This window comes from Macadamia integrifolia, chromosome 9 (assembly GCF_013358625.1).
Source record: "Macadamia integrifolia cultivar HAES 741 chromosome 9, SCU_Mint_v3, whole genome shotgun sequence".
Lineage (NCBI taxonomy): Eukaryota > Viridiplantae > Streptophyta > Magnoliopsida > Proteales > Proteaceae > Macadamia > Macadamia integrifolia.
The window spans coordinates 20,508,327-20,522,232 of NC_056565.1; the positions used below are offsets into that span (position 1 = coordinate 20,508,327).

Below are 13,906 nucleotides of genomic sequence, written 5' to 3' on the forward strand. Positions count from 1 at the left end.
AAATAATAAAATCCCAATATAAATGGACTCCTTTGATTCTGCTTAGAAATCTCGATTCTCTTTCTCTCTCCTTGCTTCTTCATTTTTTAGCGCTCTTCAGTCTAGTTGAAGTTTTGTTTATCAATCTCACTGAAGATTTGTGTCCATGGTAAATTCTCATAGGTTAATAATATCTACCTAAGAGGTAATAATAAAATCCTAGATATTCAAGAGCTTTGTTTACTTTATAAATTCAAATTTGTCCTCAGCCATACATGCAAGCTTTACTATCCAAATTCTTTCCTTGGTGATTAATATGCAAATATGGTATTTAGATATGTGTGGCCAAGTCTCTCATATGCTCAGTGCCTGAAAATAGTTATGTTGATTTTTTTCTTACCTCATCCTATTTTGAGCAAAGAGAGAGAGAGAGAGAGAGAGAGAGAGAGGATGATGATGATAGCGGCTGTAGAAAGAAGGAACGGCGTTGAAGAAGAAGTAATGAGAGAGAGAGAGAATCGAGATTTCCCAACGGAATCCAAGGAGGAGTTCGCTTGTATTGAGTTTTTATTATTTATTTATTTATATAAAAAAATAATATTAGACAAGTAAAGTAACCGTTTACAACTCTGTTAGCAAAGAATGTCCGTCATCTCTCCACACTAAAAACTAGGAATCAGTTACAATATAAAAAACTAATAGATAGTTTAGATTAATCTAATATTAAATAAACGATTAATATTAAAAGAAAGTAAAAATAAGATTACAATACGTACGTCCTGCTACCACTCGCCCAAATAAAATTGATTTTTAATGATTATATATTACTTGTTCTTTTTTTCTTAACGTCAGACATCCAGGCCTTCAATGTAACAAATCCCTCGGGCCAACTATATACTCCATACATATGAGCAGGTCATTTGATAATGATGGGCTTAATTCGATGACCCAACCTAAGTAGGGATGGCACTCTAAATCGTTCATTTATTTTATTTTATTTATTTATTTGGTGAAGTCTAAATCATTGAATTCAGGCTCTATAACCCAAAGACTCAAGCTTAAAATCCATGAAAATGCTAACCTCACTTTAAAACAATGATGTCACAGCCCAACAAGTCAACATATCAGGTAGAAAATTACATTTCTTTAGTCCCCATATTTTACAGTCATTTTATGCTTATCCAGTGCACAAGACTCCCACTGTAACTTTACTTCCTGTACTACAAGTTGTTTCTAAGGTTTGAAGCTGTGATCAACAAATCGCAATAGTGCAATTAATCATTGTGCCAAAACCCTAAAATTATATAATAAACAAAAAAAAAAAAGTTTTCCACCATTCAATTTGGGAACCTTATCCATCCCCTCCAAGCCTCTCCAACCCAAAAATAGAAAAATTACCCTGCTTCGTCCTTTACTCTCTCCCACATTGTGCTTTGGAACTAGAGGTTAGGGTGAAAAGGACTCAAAAGTAAGGGCATAACATTAATGTTCTATCTTATCCATGGTCTGTGGCCAGAAAGAAACAATCACCATTTTTTGAAAGAATCAGTTTTACGGTACTGCTGTCCAAAGCAAAATTTTGCAGCATCACCAGGAACTTGCTCAGCAGGATTCTGATCCCACCTGTTTCAAGTGCACAAGGCTCCTGCATTTTTTTTTTTTTTTTTTTTGGGGGGGGGGGGGGGGGTGGGGGGAGAGGGGGGGGACTACACAGCCTTACCCCAAGAATGTTGAGAGGCAACCTCAAGGAAGAAAATCAAAGTATTAGATGGGGAGTGGGGAAAAAAGGGTTCATCCAAATAATTCTTAAAATCGGTAACTGCATGACCCAGCTACCCGAGACCACACCAAATGATGCTCAAGTTCCCCACTGGCTCCATGCATTGTAATCCAAAGAGAACAAGCCAATATAAATTCAGAATTAAGCTTCAGTTGTTAATTCACACCTAGAGAATGTTAGTACCAAGAGCAGCCAAGACATAAAAAATAACAGCAAGGTCCCTAAGAGTCACTTTATATATGTGCACCATAGGATGGATATTTACCCTTCAATAATTTTCTACTAAGTGCTTGGTCAATGATCATTCACCCACTATATAGAGAACAGATTATATAAAGTTAGTATAAACACCAAAGACTAACCAAATCAAATTTCGTTTCAACAAAAAATAAAATAAATTCATATAAAAAAAAATCTCAAGCAATTAATTATTCATTCTTGGCACCTGCAGGACCCACAAGAACTCCTTGAGCAGAACCTTCCTTCCGACCTCCATCATCCTTAACCTCACCATCTGATTTTCTTATCCTGATTTTATATTTTGCCTCAAATTCAGCAATCTCCTTTTTCTTCTTTTCTAATGCTTCATTCATCCGAGAAATCACCTCCTCAAGACCTTCCTTGTTACGCTGGACTGCTGGGAGGACCTCCTTGATGGTTCTCTCCACCAGCACACCTCCAATCATCCGGTAGCATCGCCTAGATGGATCAAGTGGCTGTGTGGCTCCAATCACCAAAGAATGCTCGCTCACTTCCATCTCCAATTCTGTAATTTTTGAGTGAAGTTGATTGATGTCAGACCTCATGTTGCCATATATGTTGGCAATTGCCTGCTCATTCACTGGTTCCTTACAATCACCTTCAGCTTTGTTCGACATGGCTGTAAAAACCCAAGGAAATGAGACCAAAAGGAAACAAAACAACAGTTATGAAATCTTAAACCCCCCCACCCCCACCCCAAAAAAAAAAAGAAAAAAATGAATTTATGTCCTTCTGGGGAATTTTCACAACTCACTCATGTAAGGATAATATTATTTGCAGATGAAAAAACTAAAAAGATTATAAAGCAGATGACAAGTGCATCTTATACATAAAGAGTTACTATTTTCAGTTTGCAAACCACAATAACCTATTTTCTGCTAATAGATCATACTCAAAATAACAACACTTAAGTATATCATTCTGTCATCTGAATATTATGCATGTTCATGCTCCCTCCAAGAAATGATATCATATATATTAAATTATTAGAGATAAGCATAAACAAACACAATGACCAATCATCTGGTAAATGATAAAAACCTACTTACAGTAACAGACATTTCTCAATGGAACAATAGCGAATTCAATGAGTCAGATAGAAACCAACTAACAAACCGCCAAGCTACCCAGCAGATGCTGTAACCAGGAGAGGAGAGAGGGAGAGCAATCACCAGCAGACAAAATATACCACATGGAAATTTCTTCAAGCGTCAAACAAACATCTTTTATTTCACATTATCAGTGCAAATTCAAAGCACCACAGTCCAGAAACAGATACGATCTTCACTTCCAAGAGAATTTTGAAAACTCAGAGGGGCAGTCAATCATGAAAATAAATTCTCTCTTTCTTCCCATACTGAAAAACTGAGACATGATAAAGCAATACACTCAAGTGAAAAAAAAACATCTTAGACCTATTTCTACCTTCAACACTGCCCACAAGTCTTTAATTCACTCCTAACTGTGTACGAAGCATCAAGCTGAATGAATACCAATAGGACTAGGGGGAGATAAATAGGAGGAAGAGAGCGACACCCTTCCCCTCCCAAATTCAAGTGTCCTTGAAGCCATGGTGATGGGGACATCCACGTATACCAACGGCATAGGCGCAAGACCCAGCCAAATGTGCATTCTATTTGGCTGGAGGAAAGCTAGAAGAAAGAAGAAGGAAGAAAGAAGAAAGAAGAAAGAAAAAAGGAGAGAGGGAGTCGAACCAGCCTTCTCAGCGTGGGGTTCAACCCCCCTTTTCTCCCAATCGGCAAATCCTTGTGGACCCCACCAGATTCTGTTTTATTTTAGTAATTTACTTTAGTTCATATTATTATTTAACTGTTTTGAATAATTAGGAAACTAGGTATTTCTTTCTATTGGTCTATTAAGTAATTTCTTATTTCAGAGATTTGAGTTCCTAAATAACTCTTTTTATTTTTGGTAATTTTATTCTTTATGTGTAAGGCCATTGGCCATCTTTTTTTTAATTAATGAAAAAATTACTGAATGAAGAAAAATCATCGTCTCTCTCTCTCTCACGATTCTCCCTCTCTCTCTTTTCTCAATCTCGTCCTCTCTCTTTCTCAACTTTCTCTCTCTTTTCTCGACTTTCATCTCTCTCTTTTGTTGTTTTTGTTCTCTCTGTTGCTGCTGCATTATTGCAGCCATTGTTCACAGTAACTGGAGATCACCTCCATCGAATAGACCCCACCTGGGTTGCTGCTGAGTTCCTCATCAAGAAGCTGGGCTATTGCTGAGCACTACATCATCAAGCTGGACCTTCTCCCTCGTCAAATAAGGTGGACTGCACCTCTGTTTTGGAGGACTTTGGCTTCTCCATTTCTCCTCAAATCGGGACAGCAAGAAGGTAAGTAAAACCCACCTGTTCCACATCCATTGACTGCCTATTATCCCCATTATCTCTCCCACTGAAACCTGAAATTAATCTCTGTTTTTCAAACCATCTATTTTCTGTTATCCTAAAAAAAAATCCCTGCTGTTTTACCTTATTAGTTTACTGATTTTAGAGAACTGCGCGGGTTGCTTATTATGCTTAGTGTCTTGATTGATTTGTGCTAAACCTAACACATATTTACTGCCATGTTCCCTTCCCCATACCCCCATTTGACGCTTGGGTAGTTTAAGTGTTTTTTCATGCTTAGATTATTATTGACCGATGATGCCCTGTTAATTAGTCTATTATCTTGCATGTTAATCTGTACTTTGCTGAGCAACTTTGAACCCAACCCAATTCAAGACCTATTGAGTATTCCTTATTCTAGTGGATTGACCGACCCCTTGTAGGAAACCTAGTTGTCTAGGCACCCTCCCTACATCATCTTGGTATCAGAGCATGGTTTTGATTGGTCTTGTTATGATTGGGTGTCGCTGTCACCATTTACATGTCTAATCTTCTGAGGTCTAATCTCCGTTACAACCTGTCCATAGTTGAGTCTAAACTAAAGGAGTTTTACCTTAAGTTAGAATATACCCTCTTTCTCCTTCGTTTGGCTGGACCAAATAGCATTGGACGCTATTCCCACCAGAAACACATTCTTGAGAGGGAAATTTCTGACCTTAGGATCGAGATGGTCAACTACTTATCTCAATTAGAGATTCTGAGTAGGCCTTGAGTACTTGTTGGCAGCCACACCTTGGCTGCCCCCTTTCTTTATGTCCACCCATAGTGGTAGAGCATACCAAGACATATCTGACCCTCCTAGTACCACTATTCAGCCAGAGCAATGGGCAAGAGTCCTCCAAAGGAACGAGGAGTTCCTGAGAAACCTCCAAGCTGAATTAACTGCCAGTAGGGCTGAACGAGACACCTTGTTGGCTGATAGGGACACATTGTTGGCTAATAGGGAAACATTGTTAGCTGATGGGGAGGCACAGGCTACTCGTCTCCAGACCGTTACCACTAGGCTTGCCGCCCTTGAGATAAATGCCCTAAACTCAGACGGACGGCAATGCCACAATACCTTAGGCACTGGACCTAGAACAAGAGCCCCTAGCCCTGAGATAGAGAACAATGACAACCACGCTGATGGTTATGACCGGATAAGTGATAATTTTCTATGCACAGGGCGTGGTAGAGGTCAAGGTGGGGGTAGGGGTAGGGGTAGGGGTAGGGGTAGGGGTTGAGGACAACCTGCTCCAAGGCACCATACCCAATATGGAGATGATGAAGGTTATGAACATTATGATAGGGGTTTTGATGTCAAGCGGATGATTAAGGTAAATGCCCCTACCTATGATAGTCAGATTGATGCTAGGATCCTTTTAGATTGGATTAAGCAGATGGATAAGTACTTTGAGTTTTATGATATGCCCGAGGAAGTCCGCTATAGATTTGCTAAGTTCAAGCTTATCAGAGCCGCCCAGGACTTCTGGACAGACCTAGAGTACCAAGAGGCCAACCTAGGACTTGAGCCCATCACAACATGGGTAGAAATGCAAGAGCGGCTCAAGAGGGAATTCTTACCTATCACATATAGGCTACAATTGCTGAAAGACATGAATACCCTGAGGCAAGGAAAACTGACTGTGATCGAACACATGAGCAAGTTCAATGAGTTGAAAATTAGAAGCCGTATTCAAGAGGATGTTGAGCAGACACTTGCTAGATTCCTTACTAGGCTCAACTCCGAAATCCAATCACGTACGGCACCCCACTTGGTGCGAGACATTCCACAGGCCTTTCGGGTAGCCCTTGAGGTGGAGTCCTCTATGAGAACTTATTCTCAAAGGAAGAGCTTTCAAGCTGGGGAGTCCCACTTTAGGAAACCACCCCAAGGTTCAACTGGATTCCCAAAACCCCCTGCTGTATCACAATAACAATTTGACAATAAGGGTAAAGGAATCTTGGGAGAAGTACCCAAGAGCAGTAGGCAACAACAATTCTTCAAGTGTCGAGGGTATGGTCACTTCTCTAGAGAGTGTCCCAACAAAAACCTCTATGTGGGTGAGCAGACTCCTGAAGAAAGTTACCAAGAGGGCTTTCAAGACCATGAGTTTGAGGACCATAGACCAGATGAGACCATATCCGATGAGGACACCGAGGAGGCCGGTGACCTCAAGCTCGATCTTGTGAGATGCATGGTCTCACAACCTGGGAGTAGCGATGATTGGCAACGAACTAATATTTTCATCACTTACACATGTCACCAGGGCAAGAATTGTCGCGTCACCATAGACAGCGGTAGTTGCATGAATGTGGTCGCCAAGAGCGTTGTTGCTCAAATGGGCCTCAAACCCGAGCCCCACCCCAAGCCTTACAAGGTTGCCTGGGTAGATCAGTCCATTCCCGTTAATCTGAGGTGTCTAGTTCCCCTACACTTTGCAGGATATGAGGATCGAGTGTGGTATGATGTTTTAGAGATGGATGTTGCCCACATCATCCTAGATAGACTTTGGTAATATGACCGGGATGTCACCAATTATGGAAAGTCTAACACCTATGTCTTTGAGTTCAAAGGGAAGAAAATCAGGCTAACCCCCAATGCCCCTAAGGAAGTACGGGTTCCAAAACACAAGGGAAGTACATCAACATTTTAAATCAACAATTTGAAGGAGAGTGTCAAGAGTCAAGGGTGATTTATGCTCTAGTTGCCATACAGAGTAATACCGATAGGCCATGCTTATTCACTAAGGCCTTAGAGAAGTACAACCCTTGTTGAGGAAATTTGAGAGGTTATTCCCTGAGGAACTACCTGATAAGTTAGCGCCTATGCGTGACATCCAGCATGCTATTTACTTAATTCCAGGGTCCTCTCTCCCAAGCTTACCCCATTACTGAATGAATCCCAAAGAGCACGCCGAACACAAGCGGCAAGTGAATGAATTGTTACAGAAGGGATTCATTAGGGAGAGCCTTAGCCCGTGTAGTACCTGCCTTGCTCACGCCAAAGAAAGATGACACTTGGCATATGTGTATTGATAGTAGGGCCATCAATAAGATCACTGTCAAGTATAGGTTCCCCATCCCTAGGCTTGATGACATGTTGGATATAATGGCTAACTCATCGATCTTCTCGAAGATTGATCTCAAGAGCGGATACCACCAAATTCAGGTTAGGCCTGGAGATGAGCGAAAGACAGCCTTCAAGACGAAGGATGGCATTTTCGAGTGGTTAGTCATGCCTTTTGACTTGTCAAATGCACCTAACACCGTTATGAGAATAATGAATCAAGTGCTTCAACCATTCATCAGCATGTTCTTAGTGGTCTACTTTGATGACATCCCCATACACAATAAGACCCAGTCTTCCCACGTGGATCACTTACAAAAGGTTTTTCACATGCTTTTACAAGAAAAACTCTATGTCAACATCAAGAAGTGCACCTTCATGAGTGATCAAGTCATCTTCTTAGGGTTTGTTGTGTCAACCCAAGGAGTGTCTGCTGACCCTGAGAAAGTGAGAGCGATTGTAGAGTGGCCTGAGCCAACTAATGTCCATGAAGTGCAAAGTTTTCATGGCTTAGCCACTTTCTACAAGAGGTTCATTTACTGATCAGTTTTATTATGTCTCCTATCACGGATTGCATGAAAAATGAGTTTCAATCGACTAAGAGTGCTACAAAGGCCTTTACTGAGATTAAAAAGCTTATGACTGAGGCCCCTGTCCTGCACCTCCAAGATTTTTCTAAGGTCTTCGAAGTAAACTATGATGCATATGGTATTGGAAATAGGTGGTGTCCTAGGGCAAGAAGGACACCGTGTTGCCTACTTTAGTGAGAAACTTAATGAAGCAAGGCAACGATATTCCACATACAACAAAGAATTCTATGTGGTTGTCCAATCACTGCGCTATTGGCGACATTACCTCCTACCGCAAGAATTCGTGCTATTCTCTGACCACCAGGCTCTGAGATACCTGAGCGCCCAAAATAAGCTGAACCATAGACATGCTAAGTGGGTCGAGTTTCTCTAGGAGTACACTTTTGTAATCAAACGTAGACCTGGTGTCGAGAATACCGCTGCAAATGCACTAAGTCGAGTAAACATGTTCCTCAGTCACACTAATGTTAGGAGTCGGGCTAGTGTGTTGCTCCAGATAACAAGTGTAGAGGTTGTAGGATTCGAACGAGTCAAAGACCAGTACCTCACCTATCCTGATTTTAGTGAGCCGTTCACTTCTTTAAGTGGAGGTAACATTATCAGTCGCTCAGACTACCTACTCCGAGAGGGCTTCCTTTTTAAAGGAAGCAAGTTGTGCATTCCCAGAACTTCACTCCGAGATTTCCTGATCTAGGAATTGCATGTTGGGGGAGTCGCTGGCCATTTTGATCGAGATGAGGCCATCACCCTCGTTAAAGACCGATTCTTTTGGCCAGGACTGAAGAGGGACGTTGCTAGAGTTGTGAGTCAGTGTAGGACATGCCAGACTGCCAAACAACAAAAGCAAAACACGGGTTTGTACACTCCCCTACCCGTTCCCCATCCCCCTTGGCAGGACCTTAGCATGGACTTCGTGCTTAATCTGATTAAAACTTTGAGAGGCCATGATTCTGTTTATGTGGTTGCAGGTCGCTTCTCGAAGATGGCCCACTTCATCCCATGCTCTAAGACCTTTGATGCGTCCATAGTAGCCAAATTGTTCTTTAACAAGGTTGTCAAGTACCATGGGTTGCCCCTCACCATAGTGTCTGATAGGGATGTTAAGTTCACCAGTCATTTTTGGAGGACCCTATGGCGGATGATGGGCACTAAGCTCCGCTTCTCTTCAGCTTTCCACCCTCAGACTAATGGTCAGACTGAGGTTGTCAATAAAAGTCTGGGAAATTTGTTGCGTTGCCTCATAGAAGAACACCTTACCAGTTGGGATCAAGTCCTTAGCCAGGCCGAGTTTGCATACAATAGCTTTAAGAACCGTACCACTGGTCCGTCATCCTTTAAGATTTGTTCAAGATACCAGCCTCGGGTACCCATAGACCTTATCCCAGTTGTGTCCAGTTCCAAAACCTCCCCATCAGCCGAGTCATTTACTCAGCATATACGTGATTTGCATGCAGGTATAAGAAGACAGATAACATTGAGCAACGATCAATACAAGTCAAAGGCAGATGTGCACAGAAGGCTACAAGAGTTTCAAGAGGGAGATATGGTGATGGTTAGAATCAAGCAGCAACGTTTTCTTAGGGGAAAAGCGAGCAAACTACATGCTCGTAGCATAGGTCCTTTCAAGGTACTTAAGAGGATAGGTGCCAATGCTTATGTCTTTGATCTACCAGCTAGTATGGAAATCAGTAACATTTTCAATGTGGAAGATCTTGTCCCATACCATGGTGCCTCTACCATTACCCCCTTTTACCCTGATGACCTTGAAGACTTCTCTTTCACCCTTGATGATATCACTGAACCAACCCAACCACTTCCCCCAACCTCCTTACCACCTGTACCTAAGGTCACGAGAAGAACTGAAGAATTTGAGGAAATCCTTGATGAGAGGATTGTATCCACACACACAAGAGGTTCCAGAGAGTTCTTGGTCAAATGGCATGGACATCCGAAAATTGACAACACTTGGATCACAGTGCAAGAAATTCAACAACTCAACCCGGATCTACTTGAGTACTACATGAGCCATAATTCACCGGAGGTGAATTCTTCTAAGCCGGGGAGAGTTGATGGGGACATCCAAGTATACCAGCGGCGTAGGTGCAAGACCCAGCCACATGTGCATTCTATTTGGCTGGAGGAAAGCTAGAAGAAAGAAGGAAGAAAGAAGAAAGAAGGAAAGAGAGGGAGTTGAACCAGCCTTCCCAGTGCTGGGTTCGACCCCCCCTTTTCTCCCAATCGGCAAATCCTTGTGGACCCCACCAGATTCTGTTTTATTTTAGTAATTTACTTTAGTTCAGATTATTATTTAACTATTTTGAATAATTAGGAAACTAGGTATTTCTTTCTATTAGTCTATTAGGTAATTTCTTATTTCAGAGATTGAGTTCCTAAATAACTCTTTTTATTTTTGGTAATCTTATTCTTTATAAGTGTAAAGCCATTGGCCATCTCTTTTCTAATTAATGAAAAAATTATTGAATGAAGAAAAATCATCGTCTCTCTCTCTCTCACGATTCTCCCTCTCTCTCTTTTCTCACTCTTGTCCTCTCTCTTTCTCGACTTTCTCTCTCTTTTCTCGACTTTTATCTCTCTTTTGATGTTTCTATTCTCTCTGTTGTTGCTACACTGTTGCAGCCATTGATCACAGTAAATGGAGATCACCTCCATCGAATAGACCCCACCTAGGTTGCTGCTGAGTTCCTCATCAACAAGTTGGGCTACTGCTGAGCACTACATCATCAAGCTGGACCTTCTCTCTCGTCAAATAAGGTGGACTACACCTCTGTTTTAGAGGACTTCGGCTTCTCCTTTTCTCCTCAGATCGGGACAGCAAGAAGGTAAGTAAAACTCCCCTATCCACATCCACTGAATGCCTATTATCCCCATTATCTCCCCCACTGAAACCTGAAATTAATCTCTGTTTTTCAAGCCATCTATTTTCTGTTATCCTAAAAAAAAAATCCCTGCTGTTTTACCTTATTAGTTTATTGATTTTAGAGAACTGCGTGGGTCGCTTATTATGCTTAGTGTCTTGATTGATTTGTGCTAAACCTAACACACATTCGCTGCCATGTTCCCTTTCCCATATCCCCATTTGACGCTTGGGTAATTTAAGTGATTTTTCATGCTTAGATTATTATTGACCGTTGTTGCCCTGTTAATTAGTCTATTATCTTGCATGTTAAATCTGTACTTTGCTGAGCAACTTTGAACCCAACCCAATTCAAGACCTATTGAGTATTCCTTATTCTGGTGGATTGACCCCTTGTAGGAAACCTAGTTGTCTAGGCACCCTCCCTACATCACATGGCTTGCAATGTCAGTGAAGTTATAGAAAAACCTCAATCACAGTTTCTCTTTTAGGAATTCAGCAATATCAGAAGCATCATTAAGTTGACATAGTTCTGACAATGATATATAGAAGATATACAACAACAGTCTCAACTTTAATCCCAACTTAACGGGGCCAGCTACATGGATCCAATCAAAACAAAATAGAAGATATATTGGCAAATACTTTAAGAATTCCAAGATATTGTATGAAAGTGAATAATAAGTAATGCTTTACAATCAAGGAAGGAGTGTAAGAATTGTCATAACAATGCAATAAAAAAGATGAAAAAAACAAAACAAATCAAAGAGGATTCCCAAGTCTGAAACTCCCTCTTCATTTGTGCCGCAGAGATGCTAAATTCGAGAGACAATTTTTTTTTGGTTCCAGTTCAAGGCACAATTTTCTTTTGGTTCCAGTTCAAGGCCTATTGGCCATTACATAGTAGACCCACATAGGGGCTAAGCCAGACCCATGGAGGAGTCAACAGGGCCCAAGGCCACACTTTTTGGAAAGCAAGGAAATTGGTATGAACCAAGCTAGATGCACTTGAGAAAAGTCGATCAAGTGACCAACCCTCAGGCATACTCACTGAGCACTGCAAACCGCCAGGCCAAGACCCAGGTGTGCAGAGACTTAATGATTGACAAGAACAAAGAAAAAGGAATACTAGAGATTGAAGAATTTCTAAAATCAGTATACTATAAGAAATCATTCGGGCAACTTGACAAGCGAAGCAGGAATTCAAACAACTAAAACAGAATACTGTGATTAAACAAAGACATGTCATAATAGATATCATTTTGTTAATTGATTCAGGCAACTGCAAAAGCAAGCCTACCTAGTCCTGATCATTGTAAGAACTGATTCAAGAAACACATTACAAATTAGAAGCAGACTGATTCTAGCGAAGCAATACCCATATCATTGTTTGAGTCTTAACGGGTCTTGCTAGCAAAATTCATAACCGTGGATTTGGGTCTACCCTAGTCATTAAACGTTTTGGGTCATATAAAAGGTGTATTAAAAAGATCAAAAATTAAAAAAGCAACAACGATTTGAAGCCCTCTTACAAGAGTTCACTGTGGTTTCTGTTTCTGTTTCTGTACTGTGTCCACCAAAAAATGAAAAAACAACCAATTTGTAAACCCAACTGCGGGATTACTACAGACAGTACGAGAGAGAAGGGCTTACCAACTGTTCGACGGACGGAGAGAGGAGATGGTAGGTAGAAGTTCGACGCCGATATCGAGCTGCCGGAATAACGAGTTAGTAAACTTACAAGTTATGACTTAGGGATTCTACTGAGAGAGAAGGGCTTACCATCTGTTCGACGGACGGAGAGAGGAGCTGGTACGTAGAAGTTCGACGCCGATATCGAGCCACCGGAATAACGAGTTAACAAACTTACGAGTTATGACTTAGGGATTCTGGCCTTTGTTGGAGTGGAGATACCATCTAGACAGTGCTTTGTAGAAGCATCATTTCAAATATTCGAATCGGATTGGGTAATTTAAAGTATGAGTTGACTCAGAAAAGATAGACAGTTTAAACAAAACATGATATGAACCATCCAAAGAAAGACGGAAGAGCATACACATAAGGGAAGTGGGTAGTCCAATGTGGAGATTTATATGGATATTTGAATTTTTTTTAACCCATAAGGTTGATAGTCGATATTTTTAATATTTTAATATTTATTATTATTTTTTTTTATTTGTCTTTTTGCTAACGACGAGTATCCAAGTCGAAGGCCCGATTAATCCCACGAATCCATACTTACCTCACAATCACATTGATCAAGTCATACTGGGGTTGAATGAGAATCATTCAACTTTCACTGAAAGTACTGAAGAGCATTAAACACCCCCGTGTGAGTGGTCCAAAGTGCGCATAGTTGATATTTATTATAATTAATCATAACCCGTTAATCTTTTTGTATTAATCCTAGCCTTCATCTTGCTTGGAATCTCCATTTTTCTTTTGTTGTTGAACACTCCTTAACCCTTAGCTTTTGAGATTGAGTTCCATCCAACTCCCTAACAAGTGGTATAATCAAGGTTTGGCAAGGTCATAGCATGACAAGACCGAGCAAGGTGAGGCACAAAAATTGATGTGTTTGAAAATAAAATCGGAGAAGATCTTGATTGCCCTCGTGAAGAGGGAAAGTGAAAAGCTTTTGAGAATGTGAGATTCCACACAAGGTAGGAAGGTCTTGAGAATAAGTTATACCCAATTCTTTAAATATGGCTCCCAATGGCAGCTTGGACCATTTTGTTTTCCAAATTGAGATCACGGATGTTTGGCGCGGTCTGTCTCATCATGGTTTTAATTCGAATCAAATCGGATCGGTTTGAATACCTTTAATTCTAACATGAATCAACACTGGATCGGATTGTGTCTGTATCCTGGTGCCACTGTTTAAATTCTTTAAGTGTGGTTAGGGGGGATGTCATTATTCCATGCGTGAACCTAATGTTTGCCACCTGATAAATATTTT

At 40.8% G+C, this 13,906-nt stretch overlaps 1 protein-coding gene across 1 annotated transcript; it reads right to left on the reverse strand.

The window, feature by feature from the left end:
• Positions 1-1,966: 1,966 nt before the first annotated feature.
• Positions 1,967-12,911, reverse strand: LOC122088260 (probable prefoldin subunit 2). Its single transcript, XM_042657459.1, has 3 exons — positions 12,730-12,911; positions 12,601-12,659; positions 1,967-2,639 (listed from the first exon to the last, which is right to left on the reverse strand). The coding sequence occupies exon 3, from the start codon at positions 2,635-2,637 to the stop codon at positions 2,188-2,190; it is 450 nt and encodes a 149-aa protein (XP_042513393.1). The 5' UTR covers positions 2,638-2,639; positions 12,601-12,659; positions 12,730-12,911; the 3' UTR covers positions 1,967-2,187.
• Positions 12,912-13,906: the final 995 nt, after the last annotated feature.